This window comes from Perognathus longimembris, chromosome 20 (genome assembly GCF_023159225.1).
Source record: "Perognathus longimembris pacificus isolate PPM17 chromosome 20, ASM2315922v1, whole genome shotgun sequence".
Taxonomy (NCBI): Eukaryota; Metazoa; Chordata; class Mammalia; order Rodentia; family Heteromyidae; genus Perognathus; species Perognathus longimembris.
In genome coordinates, this window is record NC_063180.1 from 19,608,216 (window position 1) to 19,630,867 (window position 22,652).

Genomic DNA, 22,652 nt, shown 5'->3' on the forward strand with positions numbered 1-22,652 from the left:
TGTCATCCTAGCTACTCAGGAGGCTGAAATCTGAGGATCCTGGTTCAAAGCCAGCCTGGGAGAGGAAAAAGTCCAAATCTCTAATCTCCAGTTAACCATGAAAAAGCCAGAAGTGGACCTGTACTCAAGTGGTAGAGCGCTAACCTTGAGCTTTGAAAAAGCTCAGGGACAGCGCCCAGGCCCTGAGTTCAAGACCCAGGACAGGCACAAGGGGAAACAAGGTAGATGGTGGGGGGCGGGGCGGGGGGGAACCAGAGGAGGAAGAGCAGGGCGAAGCAGAGTACAGGGAAGACCCGGCCCCACCTGGGGAAAAGGGTGAGGGGCAGAGATCCAGGGCCAGGGTCCCAGACAGGGTGTGGCTAGCGGGGCGGGGAGGGGGCTCAGGGCCTGGGGTTCACCTCTTGGTCGTCGCCCTCGGGTAAGGCGAGGCAGGCGGAGATTGGGAAATGCGGAGGGGTGTGGGGGTGGGAAAGGGTCGTGATTTCCCCAGCGTCTGACGCGAGGACCGACAAACTGACAGACAAAGCATCCTCGGAGAGCTCAGAGCCGGGCGGGGCTGGTGCCCTCGGGGAAAGGAGGAGCCGGCGGCCGGCGAGGAGAAGGGGAAGGAAGCGGAGGTGCCGGGCGGGCGCGGGGCGCGGGCAGGAAGCAGGGAGGGGCAGCGGGCGGGGGCCTCCGGGGAAAAAAAAAAAAGAAGAAAAAAAAAAAAAAAACCGCCCTAACTTCCTGCCCCGCCAGAGCCAGGAAGCCGGAGCCTGTACACCGGGCCCGGGATCGCCCGCCGAGCCCGACCTCGGGCGCCCCGCCGGTCACCTCCCCGCGCTGACACCAGGTACACGGGGGCCCCGGCCCCGCCCGGCCTCCGCCCCTCGGCTGCCAGGGGGGGGAAATGGAGAAGAGCGGGGTGGGGATCTGGGTCTGACAGCCGAGGGGCCTCCCGGCTTGGAGCCCCACTGAGCCAGCGGCCTCCTCTCCTGGGACCTCAGTTTACCTATCTGTCAAAGGGACAGATACCCTGCCAATAGATGGGGCGCGGGGGGGGGGTGGTGGTGGTGGAATGTTTGGTTCAGTCTTCCCCTGGATCGTCCAGTGGAACACGGCTGATCACATCCATCCGTGGAGAACCTGAGGCATAGGGAGCCACACTGACAGCGTCCCTTTGTGACACTCGCTCCAGTTAGGATTTGAACTTGAACGTGCCTCCGGCCCAAGCGCCGACCTCCAACACCCCCCACCCCCGCAGGCTTGAAGGTCACCCCGAAAGAAAAACAACAACAAACAACCGTGCCTGGGGCCGGCGTGAGGCTGAGAGTGGCAGAGAGGGTTTAGAAACTTAAAAAAACAAAACAACAACAACAAAAAAAAAACAAAACAGGCCGCCCCCCCCCCCCTCCCGGGGGTGATTCATTCTACCCAGGGAGATAGGTAGGTGTGGGGGCAGAAAGCTGGACGCTTCTGCCGTGCTCCGGGAGCGGACTGAGCCCTGGGAAGTCTTTGCCCCTAGAAAGTGGCATTGAGGCCAGCGAGCGCAGGTTGAGCCTGCGGGGGGGCGGAGGGAGCCCCTGGGTCCGCGCTGGGAGCTCGGGGACCGGGGGGGGGGCGGGGAGGGACGACACACAGAGAGGGGGCCCTCCTGCCCCTCCTCCCGCCCTCCCTCTCCCCACGGTCCGAGTTCCGGAGGACAGCGGTGCCGGGGGTCCTCGAGGACTGCCTGCTGTCTGTCTGGGCCCGGAGTTCGGGGTCGGCCCGCTCGGCGGGCGGAGGGGGCGGGGCCCCGGGGGGGTGGGGGGGAGAATGACAGGAGCAGTCGAGAGGAGCCCTCCACGCCGGGCTAGAGCGGCCCCCGCCGGCCAGCGTGGCGCCGCGGGGAGCTAGAGCGTCCGGCGCGACGCAGTCGAGTTTTCCCGGAGGCCGCGCTCGGGCCGGGCGTCGGGCTAGAGCGGCCGGCGGGAGGAGTGGGAGGAGTGGAGCTGGGCGCTCGCGCGCGCGCGGGGCGGCGGCTAGAGCGGCGCGGCGGCGCGGGTGGGGCCGGCCCGGAGCTCGCGCGCGGAGGCTTCGGTTCCGGAGGCTGCCCAGGGGGGGGGAGCTTCTCTTCCCGCCTCCCCCCCATCCGAGCAGGTGAGGGACGCGGCCCCCGACGGGGCCCCCGACAGGCACTGCACCGCACCCCCGGGCACCCCCGCTGTCCACACCGCCACGTCCGCGGGCATTGGGGGGGCTCCTGCGGTCAGACCCCCTTCCCCCAGTGGCGGGGGAGGGGCTCGTGGAGACGCTCCACGTTCCGTGGGGATGACGAGGGTTTCCAGACCTTCCAGGGTCTGGCTAGCATCCCTTAAACCCGGGGCCCTTAATAAAAAAAAAAACAACAACAATAAAACAACTTCAGGCCCGGGACTTGCCACAGTGACCTGTACAATTCTGTGGGTTTCCTATAAACCAACCGTTTTCCCCTATGATGTCGTGATGCCCGGGTTCTTTAGACCCACCGGGTATTAATAAATAGTATTGGGAGGAGTGGGGGAGACACAGTCCTAGAGCCCTCTCCAGGCTCTCAGGTTCTTGGAGTTCCTGGGTCGCTTGCTTTAGGAGCCCTGAATTCTGCACTGGAGCCCCGTCGCCTGTTCGTGTGTGCCTCCTTTTCTTCAGGACACCCTCACACCTCAGCCTTGATCGCTCCTCAGTTTCTTCCTCTGTAAAATGGGGATAGGAATAATAGTAGCCCCCACCCCCAATAAAGCAAATCAGAAGCTGGGCATGATGGCATACATAGCTATAATCTTAATTACCTGGGAGGCCAAGATTGGGAGGATCAAGATTCAAGGCAAGCCTGGCAAAAAGTTAGCAAGATATCATATGGGAGGCGCACAAAGGAGGATTGCTCCCTGAAGCCTACCCAGACACAAAGTCAAGACTTTATCTGGAAAATAACTAAAGCAAAAGAGTTGGGGGTGTAAACCATAAATGGCAGAGCAGCACCTTCCTAGCAAGCATAAGACCCTGAGTTCAAATCTGAGTATTCCCCCCCCCAAAAAAAATGTTGACTTTGTGAGGTCATTGAGAAAATGAAATGTCTTAAAACCTGTAAGGTTTTGTTATATACTGAGTGCATGTAAAGTGATAGTTGGCACTCTCTCTGTGTCTGTCTCTGTCTGTCTCTGTCTGTCTGTCTGTCTGTCTCTCTCTCTCTTTTCTTTTCCAGTCCTGGGGCTTAAACTCAGGGCCTGGGCACTGTCCCTAAGCTTCTTTTTTTTTCTTGCCCGTCCTAGGCCTTGGACTCAGGGCCTGAACACTGTCCCTGGCTTCTTTTTTTTACTCAAGGCTAGCACTCTGCCCCTTGAGCCACAATGCCACTTCTGGCTGTTTTCTATATATATGGTGCTTGGGAATTGAACCCAGGGCTTCATGTATGGGAGGCAAGCACTCTTGCCACTAGGCCATATTCCCAGCCCACTTTCTTTTTTGTGGGTCATAGGGATTGAATTCAGGGGCTGGGTGCTGTCCCTGAGCTCTTTTGCTTAAAGCTAACACTCCACCACTTTGAGCCACAGTGCCACTTCTGGTTTTCTGGTGGTTAATTGGAGACAAAAGTCTGACAGCGGTCTGGGAATGTGGCTTAGTGGTTAAATGCTTGCCTAGCATGTATGAAGCCCTGGGTTCAATTCCTCAGCACCACATAAACAGAAAAAGCCAGAAGTGGCGCTGTGTCTCAAGTGGTAGAGTGCTAGCATTGAGCAGAAAGAAGCCAGGGACAGTGCTCAGGCCCTGAGTCCAAGCCTCAGGACTGGCAAAAGAGATTTCTGTCCTGGCTGGCTTTGAACCATAATCCTCAGATCTCAGCTTCCTGAGTAGCTAGGAGTAAGCCACCAGTGCCCAGTGATAGCTCCTATGTTTTATTCTTACTTTGTTTGTGTACCAGTACTGGAGCTTGAACTTGGGGCTTCATGCTCTCATTTGGCTTTTTCACGTTTTTCACTCAAGGCTGGCACACTACTACTTTGAGCCCAGCTCTGTTTTTGGTTTTCAGGTGGTTAATTGGTGGTAAAAGTGTCAAGGATGGGCTGGGAATATGGCTTAGTGGTAGACTGCTTGCCTTGCATGCATGAAGCCCTGGGTTCGATTCCTCAGCACCACATAAACAGAAAAAGCTGGAAGTGGTACTGTGGCTCAAGAGGTAGAGTGCTAGCCTTGAGCAAAAAGGAAGCCAAAGACAGTGCTCAGGTCCTGAGTCCCAAGACTGGCAAAAAATAAAATAAAAGTCTCAAGGACTTTCTTGTCCTGTCTGGCTTTGAACTGTGCCCAGCTCTACTTCCAGCTTTTTGCTGTTTAATTGAAGATACAAGTTTTATGGATTTTCCTGCCTTGGGCTGGCTGGGAACCCAAATCCTCAGACCTCAGCCTCCTGAGTAGCTAGGATTACAGGTGAGAGCCACCAGCGCCCAGATGCAATTTTATTTATATGATTTTTTTTTTTTTTTTGTCAGTCATGGGGCTTGAACCTAGGTGGCACTGTCTCTGAGTTCCTTTTGCTCAAGTCTTGGGCTCTACCACTGAGCCACAGGGCCACTTCCAATTTTCTGGTAATTCATTGGAGATAAGAGTGTCACTGATTTTCATGCCCCAGCTGACTTTGAACTGCTATTCTCAGATCGCAGCCTCCTGAGTAGCTATGATTACAGGCCTGAGTTACTGGTACCCAGCTATGTAAACATTTAACAATACTCAAATTCTTGAAATTACTCAGGCTTGGATGGTGGACAGCTACACATTATGAAAAATAATAAATAGGATGCCTGGACAGGTGGACCCTTGGGATGGTATTTGGACATTGGAGAGAAGTCATCATTGTTTAGTAATTGGCATCAAATTATACCTCCCACTTATTGAATACTAGGGAGGGGCCCTACAGAAGAGAGAGCTGGCTCAGACAGGGTGGGTTATAAATAGCTTTGGGGTGTGGGGTGCTGTCTTTCACTGGTCCATAGAAGACTTTGCTGGAAAGGACACTGGAGGGCAGACTGAGAAAGGCAGCAAGAACTTGAGGAGAGAAAAGGATGAAAAGAGTCAGCTTGAGATTCAGAGATAGACTGTTTAGAAACTCGCGTGGAAGGACTGGAAGACTAAGAAGAAAAGAGGGAAGGGAGGGCTGGGAATGTCCCTTAGTGGTAGAGTGCTAGCCTAGCATGCATGAAGCCCTGGGTTTGATTGCTCAGTACCACATAAACAGAAAAAGCCAGAAGTGGTGCTGTGGCTCAAGTGGTAGAGTGCTAGCCTTGAGCAAAAGAAGCTTAGGGACAGTGAGTGCCTAGGCCCTGAGTTCAAGCCCCAGGACTGGGGGAAAAAAAAAAGAGGAAAGGGAAGCTGAGATGATGGAAGAAAGCAGGAGCAGGAAAAGGAGGAAGATGCAGGTACCTGAGGGTATGCTGTTGAAAACCCTCCGTGTTTTGTTTTTTTGTGCAGGCACTGAGGCTTGAACTCAGGGCCTAGCCATTGTCCCTTCACTTTCCCCCTTGAGCCTGGTGCTGTACCATTTGAGCCACAGCTCCACTTCCAGCTTTTTGGTGGCTAATTGGAGATAAGAGGCTCAGGAACTTTCCTGCCCTTCCATCCCTGGCTTTGAACCTCAATCCTCAGATCTCAGCCTCCTGAGTAGCTAGGATTGCAGGTGTGAGCCACTGCACCTGGCTTTAATAATTTCACTTTTAAATGTCAGAATGAGTTGAAGTTATTCTTCCTTCCTTTTTTTTTTTTTGTTTTTGTCCATTGTGGGGCTTGAACTCAGGGCCTGGGTGCCGTCCCTGAGCTTTTTCATTCAAGGCTAGCACTCTACAACTTGGAGCCACAGCTCTGCTTCTGTATTTTAGATGGTTAATCTGGGATAAGAGTCTCACAGGTTTTCCAGTCCAGGCTGGCTTTGAACCTTATCCTCAGATTTCAGCCTCCTGAAATAGGTAGGATGACAGATGTGAGCCACTGGGCCTGACCCTGCCCTCATTTTTCTGGGACCAGAAGCCTAAGAAGCTGGGAATGATAGGAGGACTAGAAGAATCTCTAGAGTGAGGCTCCAGGTTCCTGAGGGAGAGGGCTCAGAGTTTTGTTTTCTTTTGTGTGAAAGAGTTGGGGGTTGGGGGTTCGCTTTAGTGACTTCCTGTCACAGGAAGTGGGGCTGGTGGGTTCAGAGGCAACATCCTGGCCTAAAAAGGTCACAGATGAGAGAGCCCCCCACACCTCAGGCCTCTCCTTCCTACCTCTCCCCTGAACTAACTCAACTCCACTCCCCTCAAAACCCCTACCCCACAGACCAGCCTTTACTTCCTTGGCCCTTTCTCCTTCAGGGACCCAAATTGCCTGCTCTCCCCCACCAGCCTGCCTGGGCCAGGACCCAGGGCTCCTGGGCCTGCAGCCTGTTCCCTGTTCCCCCCATACCCCCCTGCGCCCTTCCTTGGGCTCCCCGCCCCTTGGCTGGCCTGTGAAGGGCTCTTTGTGGCCACACAGAGGCCCCATTGAGCTGCGGAGGCCGCGTGGGGGGGCTGTTTACTCACCTTCACACCTGGGCCAGGAATCTGTGAGTAACCTCCCCTCTCCTCCTACCCCAACCGCAGCCCTGCTGAGCCGTGGAGATGGAAGACGTGGCCCGAGGGGCGGTGAGTGTGGAGATGGACCCAGCTGGGATGGGGGGATGGGGCTGCAAGGCAGGAGCCCTGTGGCCTGAAGCTGCCCCTCCTCTTCCTCAGGCCCCAGGGCCTCCACGACCTGGCCTAGTGCCCATCAGCATCATCGGAGCCGAGGACGAGGATTTTGAGAATGAGCTGGAGACGGTGAGCCGAAGCTGGGGTGAACACACTTCTGCTCCGTCCTCAGTGCTTGTCCTTCCTTCCCACCACAGACAGGCTCAGTTCTCCAGCTCTGTCTCCTGTCTCTCCCCACACCTCCTTCACCTCTCCACCCTACCCCCAGTGCCGGCAATCCATCATAGACCCTTACCCTGCTTTTCGTTGTTCCAACACAAGGTTTGGAGCTGCCTCTTAGCTTTTTCACTCAAGTCCAGTGCTCAACCCATTGAGCCGCAGATCCACTTTCAGCTCTTTTTGGGATGGGTGGGGGTGAGTGTAGTTTATTGGAGATAAGAGTCTTGTGGATTTTCCTGCTTGGACTGACTTTGAGCCAGGATCCTTAGATCTCAGCCTCTTGAGTAGCTAGTAGCTAGGATGGCAGACATAAGCTACTGGTGCCTCACTTCTACCATACTTTTTTTTTTTTTTTGTCAGTTGTGGTACTTGAACTCAGGACCTGGGTGCTGTCCCTGAGCTTTTCTTGCTCAAGGCTAGTGCCCTACCACTTTAAGCCACAGCCCTGTTTCCAGTTTTCTGGTGGTTCACTGGAGATAAGGAGATAAGAGTCTCAATGACTTTTCTGCCCATGGTTGGCTTTGAACTGTGATCCTTAGATCTTAATCTCCTTATTAGCTAGGATAATAGGCGTGAGCCATCAGTGCCTGGCTCTGTGCCCTACTTCTTGTAGCCCCAGCTCCTCACTGCCTCCCCTGCATGAGATCCCATTCCTTCTCTCTTCTGCAGTGCAGCATCTGATCGTATCCATTTGCTCAACTGCCCTTACTGCCACCTTTACAGAGCAGACATAGTACCCCCACCCCACACTCCACCTTGTCTTGGCTCCATCAGGAGGGCAAGCCTAAGCTCCGCCCACGATTCTTTCCCCCCATGGGTATTCAACCTCTCTGTCCCTGTGACCAGAACTCGGAGGAACAAAACAGCCAGTTCCAGAGCCTGGAGCAGGTGAAACGGCGTCCAGCCCACCTCATGGCCCTCCTGCAGCACGTGGCTCTGCAGTTTGAGCCAGGACCCTTGGTAAGGGTGCCCAGGAAGAGAGGAAGGGAGGGGGAAGGCTGGGGGCAGGTCAGGCATTCAGTGAGTGACACCGATGCTGACTGGCCTGGAGGGCATGGAGAGCCAGATCCAGAATACACAGCACACAATGTAGACATGTGGCCTCAAGGCCAGACATGGGATCTGCACCAGCGGAAACCTGAACGAGCCTTGAGTGCAGTGTGTGGGGGGGCAGGCCATGCACGCAGCAGCCTGGCAGAAAGCACGTCCCCTTCCCCTTTTGGGCCTGTGACAACAGCCTCCCACGGGAGACATAGCCCCTCCCGGGCGCTCAGGAGGGACAGTTGTCCAGCTGGTGTCCACAGGTGTCACCAGACAGGTGTTAAGGGTTGATGCTCTGGAGAAGGCTATGAGCCAGTGCAGGGCTTGATCTGAACCAGGACCTTCCTAAGCAGGGTGCCAGTGGCCCATGCCTGTCATCCTAGTTACTCAGAAGGCTGAGAACTTACGGATCTAGGTTTCAAGTCAGCATGAGCAAGAAAGTCCCTGAGACTTTTACCTCCAGTTAACCTCATCATGAGGAAACAGAACGACAGGGAACTACACAGAATGAAAAGTATTGGGCTGGGCCCAGTGCCGGTGGCTCAAGCCTGTAATCCTAGCTACTCAGGAGGCTGAGGATCTCAGTTCAAAGCCAACCCAGGCAGGAAATTCTTTTTGTTCAAGGCTAGAACTCTAGCTCTTAAGCCATAGCACCACGGATGGACTTTTCTGTATATGTGGTACTGGGGAATCGAACCCAGGGCTTCATGTATGTAAGGCAAGCACTCTACCACTAGGCCATATTCCTAGCCCCAGGCAAGAAAGTCTGTGGCTTTTTTTTTTTTTTTTTTGCTAGTCCTGGGCACTGTTCCTGAGCTTCTTTTTTTTTTTTTTTTTTTTTTTTTTTTGGCCAGTCCTGGGCCTTGAACTCAGGGCCTGAGCACTGTCCCTGGCTTCTTCCCGCTCAAGGCTAGCACTCTGCCACTTGAGCCACAGCGCCACTTCTGGCCGTTTTCTGTATATGTGGTGCTGGGGAATCGAACCTAGGGCCTCATGTATCCGAGGCAGGCACTCTTGCCACTAGGCTATATCCCCAGCCACCCTGAGCTTCTTTTTGTTCAAGGCTGGTTCTCAACCAGTTGAGCCACAGCACCACTTCTGGCCTTTTCTGTTTATGTGGTACTAAGGAATTGAACCCAGGGCTCCATGCATGCTAGGCAAGCAGTCTACCACTAAGCCACATTCCCAGCCCCCTCCATGAGACTCTTATGTCCAATTAACCACCAGAAAATCTGGAAGTGCTGCTGTGGCTCAAGTGGTAGCGGATAGCCTTGAGGTGAAGAGCTCAGTGACACTGCTCAAGCCCAGAGTTCAAGCTCCACAACTGACAAACACACAACAAAAAATACTATCCTGGGGGCTGGGGATATAGCCTAGTGGCAAGAGTGCCTGCCTTGGATACATGAGGCCCTAGGTTCGGTTCCCCAGCACCACATATACAGAAAACGGCCAGAAGCGGCGCTGTGGCTCAAGTGGCAGAGTGCTAGCCTTGAGCGGGAAGAAGCCAGGGACAGTGCTCAGGCCCTGAGTCCAAGGCCCAGGACTGGCCAAAAAAAAAAAAAAAATACTATCCTGGGAATGTGGCTTAGGAGTAGAGTGCTTGCCTATTATGCATGAAGCCCTGGGTTCAATTCCTCAGTACCACATACACAGAAAAAGCCAGAAGTGGCACTGCAACTCAGGTTATAGAGTGCTAGCTTTGAGCAAAAGAAGCTTAGGGACAGTGCCCAAGCCCTGAGTTCAAGCCCCAGAACTGGCAAAAACCCATCACAACAAAAAGCAAAAATATTCCTGGTACCCCCCCCCCCCCCCCCAGAGGCTGCAAGGAAGACGAAGGCCTTGGGCAATCAGGGTAGAAATCAGAGAATGCTTCTCAGGAGGGGGCATTTGAACCCCATAGTCCTAGTGTGGCTTGGGGGGGGGGGGGGACTAGTAGGGAAAAGAATTGTGCTCTGTGTCTTCTCTAGCTCTGCTGCCTGCATGCCGACATGCTGGGTTCTCTGGGCCCCAAAGAGGCCAAGAAGGCCTTTCTCGACTTCTCCCATAGCTTCCTGGAGAAGACCTCGGTGAGACACCTGCTGCCCTGACCCTTGACCCCAGCTCCTGCTTGGTCCTTCCTGGAGCCCCCCTGTGTATCCCAAGCTCCACCCATTGAGGCACACACCCACGTGGGCCCCATTCCTGCCTACTAGGTATCCTGGGCCTCCTTTCCCACCTCACTCCATTCTCCTCTGAACAGGTCCTGCGGGTCCCAGTCCCTTCCAGTGTAACCTTTGAGCTTGGTAAGGAGGAACCTAGGAATGAGGGAGGGTCTCTGGCTGGCCAGGCCAAGGAATCACCTTCCTTCATTCCTGCTTGATGGTGGTACCCAAGGAAGCTGGGTTGTCAGGAGCCAGAGCCTGGCAAACGTGCTCCCCAGCCCCCAAACGTGTCCCTGCAGACCGCACTCGGCCTGAACTCATCTCTGAGGACAGCCAGCGCCGCTTTGTGCAAGAGGTGGCCCAGAGTCAGCAGGCGGCCGTGAGCCGGCAGCTGGAGGACTTCCGCTCCAAGCGGCTCATGGGCATGACACCCTGGGAGCAGGAGCTGGCCCAGCTGGAACCCTGGGCAGGCCGGGACCGAGCCAGCTACGAGGCCCGTGAGCGGCATGTGGCAGAGCGGCTGCTGGCCCACCTGGAGGAGATGCAGTAAGTGGGCATCAGGCTCTGCCACCCACTGCGGTCAGTCCCCATCGGCCAGCTCTCACCCACACCAGGGTTTGTTCCAGGGACGTTGGGCTCCGGCCTACCCTGTGCTGGAGCTTGAACTCAGGGCCTGGGCACTGTCTCTGAGCTTTTTCACTCAAGGCGAGCACTCTGCTACTTATCCTACAGTTCTACTTGTAGCTCTTTGATAGTTTGTTGGGGATAAGAATCTCCACAGAGGGGCTGGGGATATGGCCTAGTGGCAAGAGTGCCTGCCTCGGATACACGAGGCCCTAGGTTTGATTCCCCAGCACCACATATACAGAAAACGGCCAGAAGCGGCGCTGTGGCTCAAGTGGCAGAGTGCTAGCCTTGAGCAGGAAGAAGCCAGGGACAGTGCTCAGGCCCTGAGTCCAAGGCCCAGGACTGACCAAAAAACAAACAAAAACAAACAAACAAAAAAAAAGAATCTCCACAGACGTTCCTGCCCAGGGTTGGGTTTGAACTGCAATCCTCAGATCTCAGCCTCCTGAGTAGCTGGGATGTCAGGTGGGCTGTGGGCTCCTGTCTCCACCTTCACAGCTTGGTCAGAGGTTTTTCTTCTCCCCCCGCAGACACACCATCTCCACAGACGAGGAAAAGAGGTGATGGGCGAGGTGGTTGGTCCGGGCCTGAGGAGCGCTGGGGCCTCCCTGGCTCAGCCTCCTCTGACTCCCAGGAAGTGCTGTGGGAGCGGGGAAGGGAGGCCTCAGCCCTGGCAGTAGGGTACTGCCGATGGGGGGGGTGCGCTCGGGGGTCCTCACCCTCCCCTCCTCACAGTGCTGCTGTGGTTGCCGCCATCAGCCTGTACATGCGCTACCTTGGAGTGCGGACCAAGAGTGGGGATAAGAAATCTGGACGTAATTTCTTCCGGAAAAAGGTGTGGAGGCCACATTTGGCCTTTTTTTTCTTCAGGGACCTACCCACCCCATCTCCACTGCCCCCACACACACCCAGGGGAGCCTCAAGACTGGACACTTGGGGTCTGGTTCTGCTTTGTGTCGTCTCAGGAACGTTCACCTCTCCTTCCCCGTCTCCCACTCTCCTGTAGGTGATGGGGAAAGGGCGATCAGACGAGCCCCCCAAGACCAAGAAAGGGCTGAGCAGTATCCTGGATGCTGCTCGATGGAACCGGGGCGAGCCTCCAGGTATGGAGGGCTAGGGGCCACACCTCAGCCCTGCCTGCCGTGTCTTTCCCAGGCCATCCGCACCTCACGTCCTCCTCTCTCGTTTCAGCTCCAGACTTTCGACACCCCAAAGGCGAGGTTGATGGTAATGAACTTGTAGCCAGGGCATCCACCCTGGAACCTGAGGGAGGAGGGCTGGGGTCTAGGGCCCTGAGTCTGAAAGAGGAGGTGGTGAGGCCCGGGTCTGAGGGAAGAGGAGGGTTGTTTCTTGACTGTGTCAAGACCCTTGTGTCTGAAAGAGGAAGGTTGGGCTGGACTCCTGGGTCTGATGGAGGAGAGGCTGGGCCCTGAACCTGTGGGCATGAGGGGGTGGACTGGAACCTTTATCGTTGGGTCTGAGGGAGGAGTGCTGGGGCCTGGAGCCCTGGATCTGAGGGCAGAGGGTACTATGTTGGGGCCTCTGAGGCCTTAAGGGAAGGGGGACCGAGGCTGATGTCCTAGGCCTTGGTGGTTGGGGTAGGGACCACTGCTCTTTCATTCCCCCCCCTTACTGTCTCTCCAGGGGAAAAACCAGGCCCTGTAGACCGGAAGGGAAGTCTTGCTGTGCCTTCTAGGGACAGGACTGTGGGGATTCCTAGTCAGGACACCTCTGGAGTCTCCCTGCATCCTCTGCCCATGGACAGCCCATATCGGGAAGCAGGTGAGAGGTTTGGGAGCCAGGGAGGGAGTGCCACCAGCCCCAGGGACGGACCCCTTCTGGGGTGAAATACTTGGCTCACTATGCCATCTCCCCTTCCTTCTTACCATCTGCTCCAGTTACCAGTGTTGATAATGGCTGCCTGGGTTTACCCTTTGCACTGCTTTCTCTCTGGGCTCTGGCCTCTCTCCCAGTGCCATGTCTCCCCTCTTGTATTGTCTCCCCTGCCACCCCCAGGGCTTCATTTCCAGAAACCGAGTAGAGAGCATTGCCCCCTCCAAGTAACACTTTCTATTTCTCTTGCTCCCCTCAGCTACATGGCCTTCTGCTCCTTGAGTCCTTGACAGCTGCTTGTCCAGCTTGGGTTCAGAGTTCAAATCCTTACTCCTTAGTATATTTTTCTTTTAACTTAATTTTTTTTTTTTTGGTGTAGGTCCTAGAGGTTGAACACTCAGGGCCTGCGTGCTATCCCTGAGCTTTTTTTTTTTTTTTTTTTTTTTTTGCTCAAGGCTAGCACTTTACCACTTAAGCCACAGCTCCACTGGCTTTTGGGTGCTTTCATCTTAGAAATAAGAGTTTCATGGACTTTCCTGCCCAGGCTGGCTATGAACTGCCATCCTCAGATCTCAGTCTCCTCTGTAGCTAGGATGACAGGTGTGAGTCCCCAGTACAGGGCTCCGGGGACTTTCTAATGTGCCTCACTCCTGCCCTACCCATAGGTGCTGACACTCCTCTGGAGACCGGAGACATTCCTCCACAAGGTCCTGCAAGCCTGGAGCCTCCAGCACCCCCAGAGAACCCAGAGGATGGTGCTGAGACAGAGAGGTACCTGGCTAAGGGGCCAGGAGGCCCTGGGCTGGGCAGGGACAGCTTATGGTGGCTGGGAGGGTGGCTGGGGGTCGCAGCTGCCATTTGCACTTGCCTATTCCCAGCCATGTCCTCACTGCTGCCTCGCTCCTGCCTTTGGTCCACATCTGCCTTCAGTCCCTTCTCTTTCCTTCTTCCTTCTTCTTCCTTGTTCGCTGATCCTCCTCCTCTTCCTCTCTTTCCTCTCTCTCCTGTGTTTCCTCTGTCTCCTCTCTGACCAGGTTTCCTTCCGCACCTTCCCTTCCTCTTCCTCCACTCCACTCGATCTGCCTTCCTACCTCTTCCATTTTCTATATCCTTCCTCTTTTCTTTAAGCCCCTCTCCATTTAAGCTCCACCCACCTGGCCCCTCCCCTGCTCCTGGTGTCCCCTCAACCCCCCCTGTGCTCCATGCTCCCTTTCCTGCTCCCTTCCCTGGGGCCCTGTCCCCCTCACAGTTGGGGGACAGGTAATGCCCTATGCCAGTCCTTGTGCTGCTGCTTTGGGCGGGGGTGCGTGGGGAGGTGAGTTGGGGTCCATCGGGTCCACTTCTGACCCTGTGCCCTCTCTCCCCAGAAGGTGGAAGAGGTGGGTGCCTGGGCCCTGGGTGGGGGAGGGCCAGCCCTCCCCTGCTTTTCCCAGCCCCTCCCTCCCCTCCCCCATGGCCACCCCATCCCCTCCACCCCTCTGTGAGGGGTGGGTGGGGACACCACCCTCTCAGTTGAAGAGCTAAGTATGGAAATCCTCTCCCCCTCCCCACATTCCTACCTCAGGGAGGGGAGGGGTCCCTCCACCCCTTTTGCCACCCTCCCCCATCCCCATACCCTTCCCCACCCCACAAATGCCATGCTATTCCTGACAACTCTCTCTTCTGTTGCATGTTTGGTTCCTGTCCTGGTCTCCCTGTTCCTGTCCTGTCTTCTGTTCTCCCTGTCCCTTTCCCTGTCCTGGTCTCCCTCCCTGTCCCTGTCACTGTCCTGGTCTCCCTGTCCCTGTCTCTGTCCTGTCTCCTTGTCACTGTCCTGGTCTCCCCATCCTGGTCTCCCTGTCCCTGTCCTATCTCCTGTCCCTGTTTCCCTGTCCCTGTCTCTGTCCTATCTCCCTGTCCTGGTCTCCCTGTCCCTGTTCTTGTCCTTATCCTGGTCTCCCTGTCCCTGTCCTGGTCTCTGTTCTGTCTCCCTGTCCTGGTTTCCCTGTTCTGGTCTCCCTGTCCTGGTCTCCGTGTCCCTGTTTTTGTCCTGGTCTCCCTGTCCCCGTCCTGGTCTCCTTGTCTCCGTCCTGCCCTCTGCCTGACTGTCCTTGGCCTTGGGGTCCAGGCTGCCAGGGCGTCTGGGGCGCTCAGAGAGCCTTCGGGTGAGTGACCGCCGCCGGCCTTCCCGGGGCAGCCTCGGGGCTAAGGGCCGGGGTGGGGGCCGCTCCAGAAGTGATGTGGACATGGACCCCAGCTCCGCCACGGCCGTGCTCGGCCCTGCCCGACAAGCCACGTACGTCCCTCCACGTCCACAGAGGCTGCCTGGAGACCCGGGGAGGGGAGGGCAGCCAGAGCCGCAGAGAAGTGGCCAGCCAGTGGTCGAGGCCTCACACTTGTGTCTCGAGCCTTGGGGGAGAGGGCAACGGGGTTAGACCACTTTAGGGGCCACCAGTGCCAAGACCACAGAAGGGTTGGGCACTGAGGAGGTGAAGGCTCCTCCCTGGGGTTCCTCTGAACAAAGGGTACTAAGGAAGGCCTCTATCCACAGCCCTGAACCTGGAGATGATGGGGAGCCGGGACGATCAGGACTGGAGCTGGAGCCAGAAGAACCTCCTGGGTGGCGGGAGCTGGTCCCCCAGGACACCCTGCTGAGTCTGCCCAAGAGCCAGGTGAAGCGGCAGGAAGTGATCAGTGGTGAGTGCCTGTCCTGCCCTCCCCATTGCAGGCGGAGTCCCCTCCGTGTTCCTTACCATGGGGAGGGCTTGAGACAGGAGAACCTCACCATAGTCCCACAGAGGGAGGAGCATCAGAACAACAGCTAAAGTGACCCTTTGGGCTATTTAGGAGACATTGAGGGTCGAGGTTTCAGTCCAGCCCTGACAAAGTTAGCCTGAGACACTACACTATATGAGAAAAATAAGACGGGCGCCAGTGGCTCACACCTATCATCCCAGATACTCCAGAGGCTGAGATCTGAGGATCGGAGTTCGAAGCCAGCCCAGGCAGGAAAGTCTGTGAGACTCTTATCTCCAATGAGCCATCAGAAAACCAGAAGTGGAGCTAAGGCCTTAAGCAAAAAAAAAAAAAAGGCTGAGGGACAGTACCCAATTCTTGAATTCAAGTCCTAGGATCGAAAAAATAATAAGTAAAAGGGCTGTGGTGGCTCAAGTGGTAGAGGGAGGGAGGGAAGGAGGGAGGGGGGAGAGAGAGAGAGAGAGAGAGAGAGAGTGTTCAAGTCCTAGTACCAGGAAAATAAAAGTAGCAGAACTCTTGGAGGTGAGTTAATTCCTATGACATATTTAGGACGGTTCTGGCACAAAAGAAGAACTTTTTAATGTTCTGATTCTTGTTTAGGGTTATGACTTTTTCTGGTGGTACTAGGATTCGAACTTGGGACCCTGAGCTTGAAAAGGCAGGCACTCTACCCACTTAGTCATATTTCCAGCACTTTATTGCTTAAGTTATCTTTCAGATAAGGTCTCTTGTTTTTGCCTGTGGCCAGCTTCAGACCTACCTCCTCTAACCTATGCCTCCCAAGTGGCCGGGAGTACAGCTTCACACCACCACGTCTGTCCTTTTTTTTTTTTTTTTGCCAGTCCCAGGGCTTGAAATCAGGGCCTGAGCACTGTCCCTGGCTTCTTTTTGCTCAAGGCTAGCACTCTGCCACTTGAGAATCGAACCTAGGGCTTTGTGTATGTGAGGCAAGCACTCTACCACTGGGCCACATTCCCTGCCCTTGTACCCTGGCTCTCCACAAATTGTGGGCTTCCCAGTGTCTCCCTTCCTAGTAGCTGTGATTATAGGCATGAACCACTATACCCAGCCTTGTTAGTATGATCTTCATAGTTTCGAGGGGGGAAAAGTATTCCCATAGGGAGAAGGTGGGGAAAATAATACGTTAGCAGTGCTTGCTTCTGAGTAGAAAGTTAATGGTGTATTGTTTCTGTCATGATTTTGCCATCTGCTTGGTGAGACTTTTTGTTGTTAGTTGTGGAGCTTGAACTCAGGGCCTGGGTGCTGTACCTGAGCCTCATTCTGATCAAGGCTAGCATTCTACCATTTTGAGCCACAGTGCCACTTTCAGTTTTTGAGTGGTTGATTGGAGGTAAGAGTTTTACAAGGACTTTTCTGCCAGAGCTGGTTTTGGAGCTGGCTTTGTACCATGATCCTCAGATCTCAGCCTCCTGAGTAACTAGGATTACAAGAGTGAGCCATGAGTGGCCCAGCTGATAAGACTCTTACTCCAATTAAACTTCAAAAAGTTGGAAGTGGCTCTGTGGTTCAAATGGTAGAGCACTCACCTGGAGCAAAAAAAGTTCAGGGACAGAGCCTGAATCCTGAGTTCAAGCCCCAGGACCAGCACCAAAAAACAAAACAAACATGTACCAATAACAAAAACCAGAAATCCAAGCTGTGAAAATGTCTAGATAGTTAGGTTCAGCTTTTCTGGGAGTGGGTCATCACCTGCTCCTGGTTTACATGGGGATTTTCCAGTTTTATCCCCCAAAGTCCTAGGAGGGGTCACTCTACAGACAGTCCCAGCACAAGGGAAAGGGCAGTAGCTCAAGAAATCCTTAAAGGTGTGTGTGCACACGCACGCGTGAGCATGTGTGCATGTACACGCACGTGTGTGCACACAAGCCGGTCCTGGGGCTTGATCTCAGGCTTGGAGACTGTCCCTGAGCTTTATGCTCAAGGCTAACGCTCTACCACTTGAGCCACAGCTCCACTTCTGGTTAACTGGAGATAAGAGTCTCAGACTTTTTCTGCCTAGGCTGGCTTCGAACCTTGATCCTTACTCTCAGCCTCCTAGGATGACAGGTGTGAGCTACTGGTGCCCTAGCTCAAAGGCTTTTTAAGGAAGTGAATGACTCAGAGTGTCCTCCCACTAGGAAGCACCCCTCTGGCCCTGCACCCCCCCTCCAGCGCACCACAGACAGTCCCCCCAGAGCTGGCACCCTCCCCGTGACGCTTCCTGCCTTGGGGCTCCCCACAGAGCTGCTGGTGACCGAGGCTGCCCATGTGCGCATGCTGCGTGTGCTACATGATCTCTTCTACCAGCCCATGGCCGACGGGGGCTTCTTCCCCCTGGAGGAGCTGCAGAACATCTTCCCCAGCCTGGACGAGCTCATCGAGGTGCACTGTGAGTGCCAGGCTGAGTACCCCCTGCTCCCTCCTTGGGTGTGTGTGTTGGTCTTGGGCCTGGATCCTGTCCCAGACCTTTTTGACTCAAGGCTAGCGATTTGCCATTGGAGCCACAGCTCTACCACCAGTTTGTTTGTTTGTTTGTTTAGTAGTTTAGTGGAGGTAAGAATCTCATAGGCTTTCCTGCTTCAGCTGGCTTTGAACCTGGATCCTCAGATCCCAGCCTCCTGAGTAGGATTTACAGGCATGAGCCCCCAGCCCCTGGCTAGCTCCCTGGCCTGCCCTAGGCAGCCTCCTCTGTGCTGGGGACCTCCCGTTTCTGGTTCCTGGTTTCTGTCCCCATGAGCTCACTGTCCCTAGGGAAGAGATGATGCCTGGAGCCAGGGTTCAGACAATCCTCTGGGCCCCCATAAAGTACCCCTTTTCCTTAAACTCCACCCCCTCCCTCAGCTTTGTTTCTAGATCGCTTGATGAAGCGGAGACAGGAGAGTGGCTACCTCATTGAGGAGATTGGAGATGTACTGCTGGCCCGGGTGAGCGCACCCCACACTGCCCTGTCCTGCGCCCCACCCCCACCCCTGGCAGGGCTCTGTCTGGGCCAGGCCTGGCCTGGTTGAGGATGGGTGCTTGCTAATCCCACCCAACACCTTGACTGGCTGGGCTTTCTCTATAGTTCGATGGTGCCGAGGGCTCCTGGTTCCAGAAAATCTCCTCCCGCTTCTGCAGCCGACAGTCATTCGCCTTAGAGCAGCTCAAAGCCAAACAGCGCAAGGAGCCTCGATTCTCTGCCTTTGTGCAGGTGAGGGGGCAAAAGCTGGTTTGGGGGCTTCAAGGGAGGAAGGCTGAACCCCTGGATCTGAGGGAGGAGGCTGGGGGCTGGGTCCCTGGGTCTGAGGTAGGAGGCTGGGGGCTGTGCCCCTGGGTCTGAGGGAGGAAGATAGGACTGCGCCCCTGGGTCTGAGGAAGGAGGGCTGCGGCCTGAACTTGTGAGAGGGGAGGACCTAGTGCTGGTGTCTTGGGTCCTGGGGGATGGAGGGGCTGGAGTCCCGGCCCTGGGCCTCCAGCACCGCTGTCCCCCCAGGAGGCGGAGAGCCGCCCCCGCTGCCGCCGCCTGCAGCTGAAGGACATGATCCCCACAGAGATGCAGCGGCTCACCAAATACCCCTTGCTGCTGCAGAGCATAGGGCAGAACACAGGTACTGGCCAACCCCCTTTGAGTCCCCCCCGAGTGTGGCCTCCCCCAGAGGGCAGAGGTTCACCCGGGCTGGCCTCTCCCTTGCACGCAGAGGAGCCAGCGGAACGCGAGAAAGTGGAGCTGGCCGCCAAGTGCTGCCGAGAAATCCTCCACCACGTCAACCAGGCCGTTCGCGACATGGAGGACCTGCTGGTGAGCTGGGCCTTAGCGCTGGGCTCCCACCTGCCATCCCAGCTCCTCAGGAGACTAAGCTCTGAGCACTGCAAGTTGGTCTTGGCTCTTGACCTCTTTGGGGGTCACTGAGGGTCAGCCCCATACTTGACTTGTGCCTGTGACACTTCCGTCTCTGGCAGAGGCTCAAGGATTTCCAGCGGCGCCTAGACCTGTCCCACATTCGGCAGAGCAGCGACCCCCTGCTGAGCGAGTTCAAGGTGAGTGCTGCAATTCCCCCCAGCTGGTGACTCCAGACTCCCGTCTGCCCCCCACCTATGGTGCCTGCTGCTCTCTTTCCCTTTCCCCCTCGGCTGACCATAGCTCCCTCCCACCCCAGAACCTGGACATCACCAAGAAGAAGCTGATCCACGAGGGCCCGCTGACATGGCGGGTGACCAAGGAGAAGGCTGTGGGTGAGTGCCTGGGTGGGTGGGGGTTGGTGAGTGGGATGGGGGCGGCATGAGCGCCCACTGGCCTCGCCCTGCAGAGGTCCACGTGCTGCTGCTGGATGACCTGCTGCTGCTGCTCCAGCGCCAGGATGAGCGGCTGCTGCTCAAGTCACACAGCCGGACGCTGACGCCCACCCCCGACGGCAAGACCATGCTGCGGCCCGTGCTGCGGCTCACCTCCGCCATGACCCGGGAGGTGGCCACTGGTCAGTGTGACCGCAGTGCGGCGGGGGACGGCTTACCTACCTAGAGCTGGGGAGCCCCCTAGGGACTGGGGTGGGCACTCAGGGAAAGCGGGGAGCCACCAGGGCCCAGAGGGCAAGAAGTTGGCCCAGCTGCCGGTGACTTCTGCCCATCATCCCAGCTACTCTGGAGGCTGAGATCTGAGGAGCGCGGTTCAAAGCCAGCCTGGGCAGGAAAGTCCATAGACTTTGATCTCCAGTGAACCAGCAAAAAAAAGCCAGAAATTGAAGCTGTGGCTCGGGGTACAGTGCTAGCCTTAAGCAAAAAAAATAAATAAATTCTCAGGGACAGTGCTCAGGCACTGAGTTCGAGCCCCAGGACTGGACAGGAGTGGATGGTGGGCAGCAGTTAGCATGGGGCTGTGAGAAGACGCGGGGGCCCAGGGAGGGTGAAGTGTGCCATTGCCTCTCGGGGGCTGCCCAGGGACTGGCACACGGGGGTCGGGGGGACTCCCTGGCTGTGAGACCATCCTCTCCCCCCCTGCAGATCACAAAGCCTTCTATGTCATTTTCACTTGGGACCAGGAAGCCCAAATATATGAGCTGGTGGCACAGTCTGTGTCAGAGCGGACAAAGTAAGAGAACCCTTAAGGGCAGGGGGAATGGGAGGTCCTTGCCCAGGGTTTGGCGGGGGGGGGGGGTACTGACTGACCTGAGCCCATGGTCTGTCTCCCCAGTTGGTGTGCCCTCATCACTGAGACTGCTGGATCCCTGAAAGTCCCAGCCCCTGCCAACCGCCTCAGGCCCCCCCGGCCCAGCCCAAGCAGGTGAGGGGGCAAGCCAAGGAGAGTGAGAGTGTCGCTGGGTATCCATGGCAACCGAGCTTGGCCCTGTGTCAGTGTGCCTGTGTGCCCGACCCCTGCCACCCCCAGAGCCAGGGGCAGGGGGGTCACCCAGCACTCTCTCCTTCCAGCACCCGAGAAACCCTGCTCAGCAGCTCTGAGAATGGCAACGGTGGTGGCCGAGACATGCCTCAGGCAGAAGGTGAGCCAGGAGGGGGACGGGGTACTCTGGGGTGATGGGAAAAACATCCAGGATCTGAGCACCCTCTCTGTTCTCCCAACCAGCCCGGACTGAGAGAGTTTTCAGCGACCTCCTGCCCTTCTGCAGACCCGGCCCCGAAGGCCAGCTTGCTGCCACAGCCCTCCAGAAAGGTAGCAGAGCCCTCCGTCCTCCAGGAGCACCAAACACCCCCAGACCCTGTTCACTAGACAAAGGCTCTGTCCTGTGTGTGTGTGCGCACATGCGTGGTTTGCGCATGCATGCGCACAGGCATGTGCCAGCACTGGGGCTTGAACTCAGGACTGGACACTGCCCCTTAGCTTTTTTTTGCTTAAGGCTGGTGCTCTACCACTTGAGCCACAGAGACACTTCCTTTGATTTGGTACTTAGTTGGAGATAAGAGTCTGACTTTGTTGCCCCAGGTGGCTTTGAACCTTGATCTTCTGAGTCAGCTAGCTAGGATGACAGGCCAGAGCCACTGGCACCCCAAAAGACTTGAAAACCCGTGTTTCCTCCTATTTGTGGGTGCCTAAGTTTCTCTTTATGCTGCCACTTCCCACTGCCCCCCCATGCCCTCCTGCTCCAGCCTCACCTGCACCCCCCACTTTTTTTTTTTTTTTGCCAGTCCTGGGGCTTGAACTCAGGGCCTGAGCACTATCTCTGGCTTCCTTTTGCTCAAGGCTAGCACTCTACCACTTGAGCCACAGCACTACTTCCTGCTTTTTCTATATTTGTGGTGCTGAGGAATCGAACCCAGGGTTTCATGTATACGAGGCAAGCACTTTACCACTAGGCCATATTCCCAGCCCCATGCACCCCCTTTTAAGCCCCTAAACTGTAGCACAGGGTGCTACATCTCATAACTCCTATACCACATACCTCCCTCCCCCCCCCCCCCCCCCGCCACAGTGCTGGCCCTGAAGCAGCTCCTGTTGCCTATGGAGGAAGGCCGTGGGGCGGGGCCTCCCGGTGAAGGGGACGGGGTGCCAGGCGGCGGTCTCCTGGGACCTGCACAGACCCAGGAAGTTCAGGAGCACCTGCTCGGCCTGGAGGAGGCTCTCAAGCAGCTGGAGGTGTGACTGGTGTTCGACCCAGTTGGGCCAAGGAGGGGAGACAGCGCCTCCTCGTACCCAATAACCACCTTTCTCCCCAACCAGGAGTTAGAAGAGGAACTCTGTCGCCTGCGGCCCCTCCTGTCCCAGCTTGGGGGGAACCCCGTCCCCCAGTCTAGCTGCACCTGAGGTCCCTCCCTGCCTTGGCAGGTAAGTGGGTCGAGGGTGCTGAGGGGCGGCCCTGCTAGGCGACAGTGGATGTCTCTGCCTCTCATTCCTTCTCACCTCTGCCTCTGTCTGCTTCTCTCCATCCCTCAGGCCTGCCGCTAAGAGGAGAGGAACAAGGGGGAGGTGCGAGGGCCCCCACCCTACAGTGGGCCACAGCATCTCCCACCCCAAGGGCCGGAGAAGGAGCCGGGATTCCCAGGCCGCACCCTGGGGGGGTCCCCTTGCTAGGGTCCCTGCCTCCCCCCAGCCTCTGCCTTCTCTCTCCCACCTCTGCTTGGGGGGACTCAGGGCTTCGTTCGAGGGGCTTCACTGGGACCGCTCCCCTTTTTCAGGCCATCTCAGTATTGCCTGTGGGTGGCCACCCTTCCACCCCCACCAAGTGCCTTTACTCTTGTTTTTGTTTTTTGGTACCCTGGAGGTTTATTTTTAATATATATTATCTAAGGAGAGAGGCTTGTGTGTGAGGGTGCCCCCTTCTGGGACCAGCTGGGCACTGACTTTCTGGGTGCTGTCCACTGTGTCCCTCCTGTTTGTTGCGCCTTCGTTCATTCACTGGCTCAACATGAATTACTCCCAGGTGCCCCCCACCAACGGTCT

The 22,652-nt window shown here is 56.3% G+C and overlaps 1 protein-coding gene across 3 annotated transcripts; it reads left to right on the forward strand.

Moving 5' to 3' along the window:
- The first annotated feature begins 687 nt into the window (after positions 1-687).
- On the forward strand, positions 688-22,502 carry Arhgef1 (Rho guanine nucleotide exchange factor 1). 3 transcript variants are annotated; one of them, XM_048369277.1, is made up of 31 exons: positions 688-832; positions 6,600-6,641; positions 6,732-6,815; positions 7,752-7,865; positions 9,914-10,012; positions 10,186-10,228; positions 10,387-10,633; positions 11,245-11,274; positions 11,450-11,549; positions 11,721-11,817; positions 11,906-11,941; positions 12,359-12,496; positions 13,213-13,318; positions 13,915-13,926; positions 14,655-14,822; positions 15,078-15,223; positions 17,526-17,672; positions 18,125-18,207; positions 18,348-18,473; positions 18,756-18,870; positions 18,961-19,061; positions 19,223-19,300; positions 19,420-19,495; positions 19,570-19,737; positions 20,261-20,348; positions 20,451-20,540; positions 20,687-20,757; positions 20,838-20,927; positions 21,685-21,848; positions 21,933-22,037; positions 22,146-22,502. In XM_048369277.1, the coding sequence occupies exons 2-30, from the start codon at positions 6,618-6,620 to the stop codon at positions 22,014-22,016; spliced, it is 2,925 nt and encodes a 974-aa protein (XP_048225234.1). In that variant the 5' UTR covers positions 688-832; positions 6,600-6,617; the 3' UTR covers positions 22,017-22,037; positions 22,146-22,502. The 3 variants fall into 3 exon arrangements, with proteins under 3 accessions (XP_048225234.1, XP_048225235.1, XP_048225236.1); XM_048369278.1 differs by lacking the exon at positions 13,915-13,926 and having other exon boundaries at positions 20,841-20,927; XM_048369279.1 differs by lacking the exons at positions 13,915-13,926; positions 14,655-14,822 and having other exon boundaries at positions 689-832; positions 20,841-20,927.
- Positions 22,503-22,652: the final 150 nt, after the last annotated feature.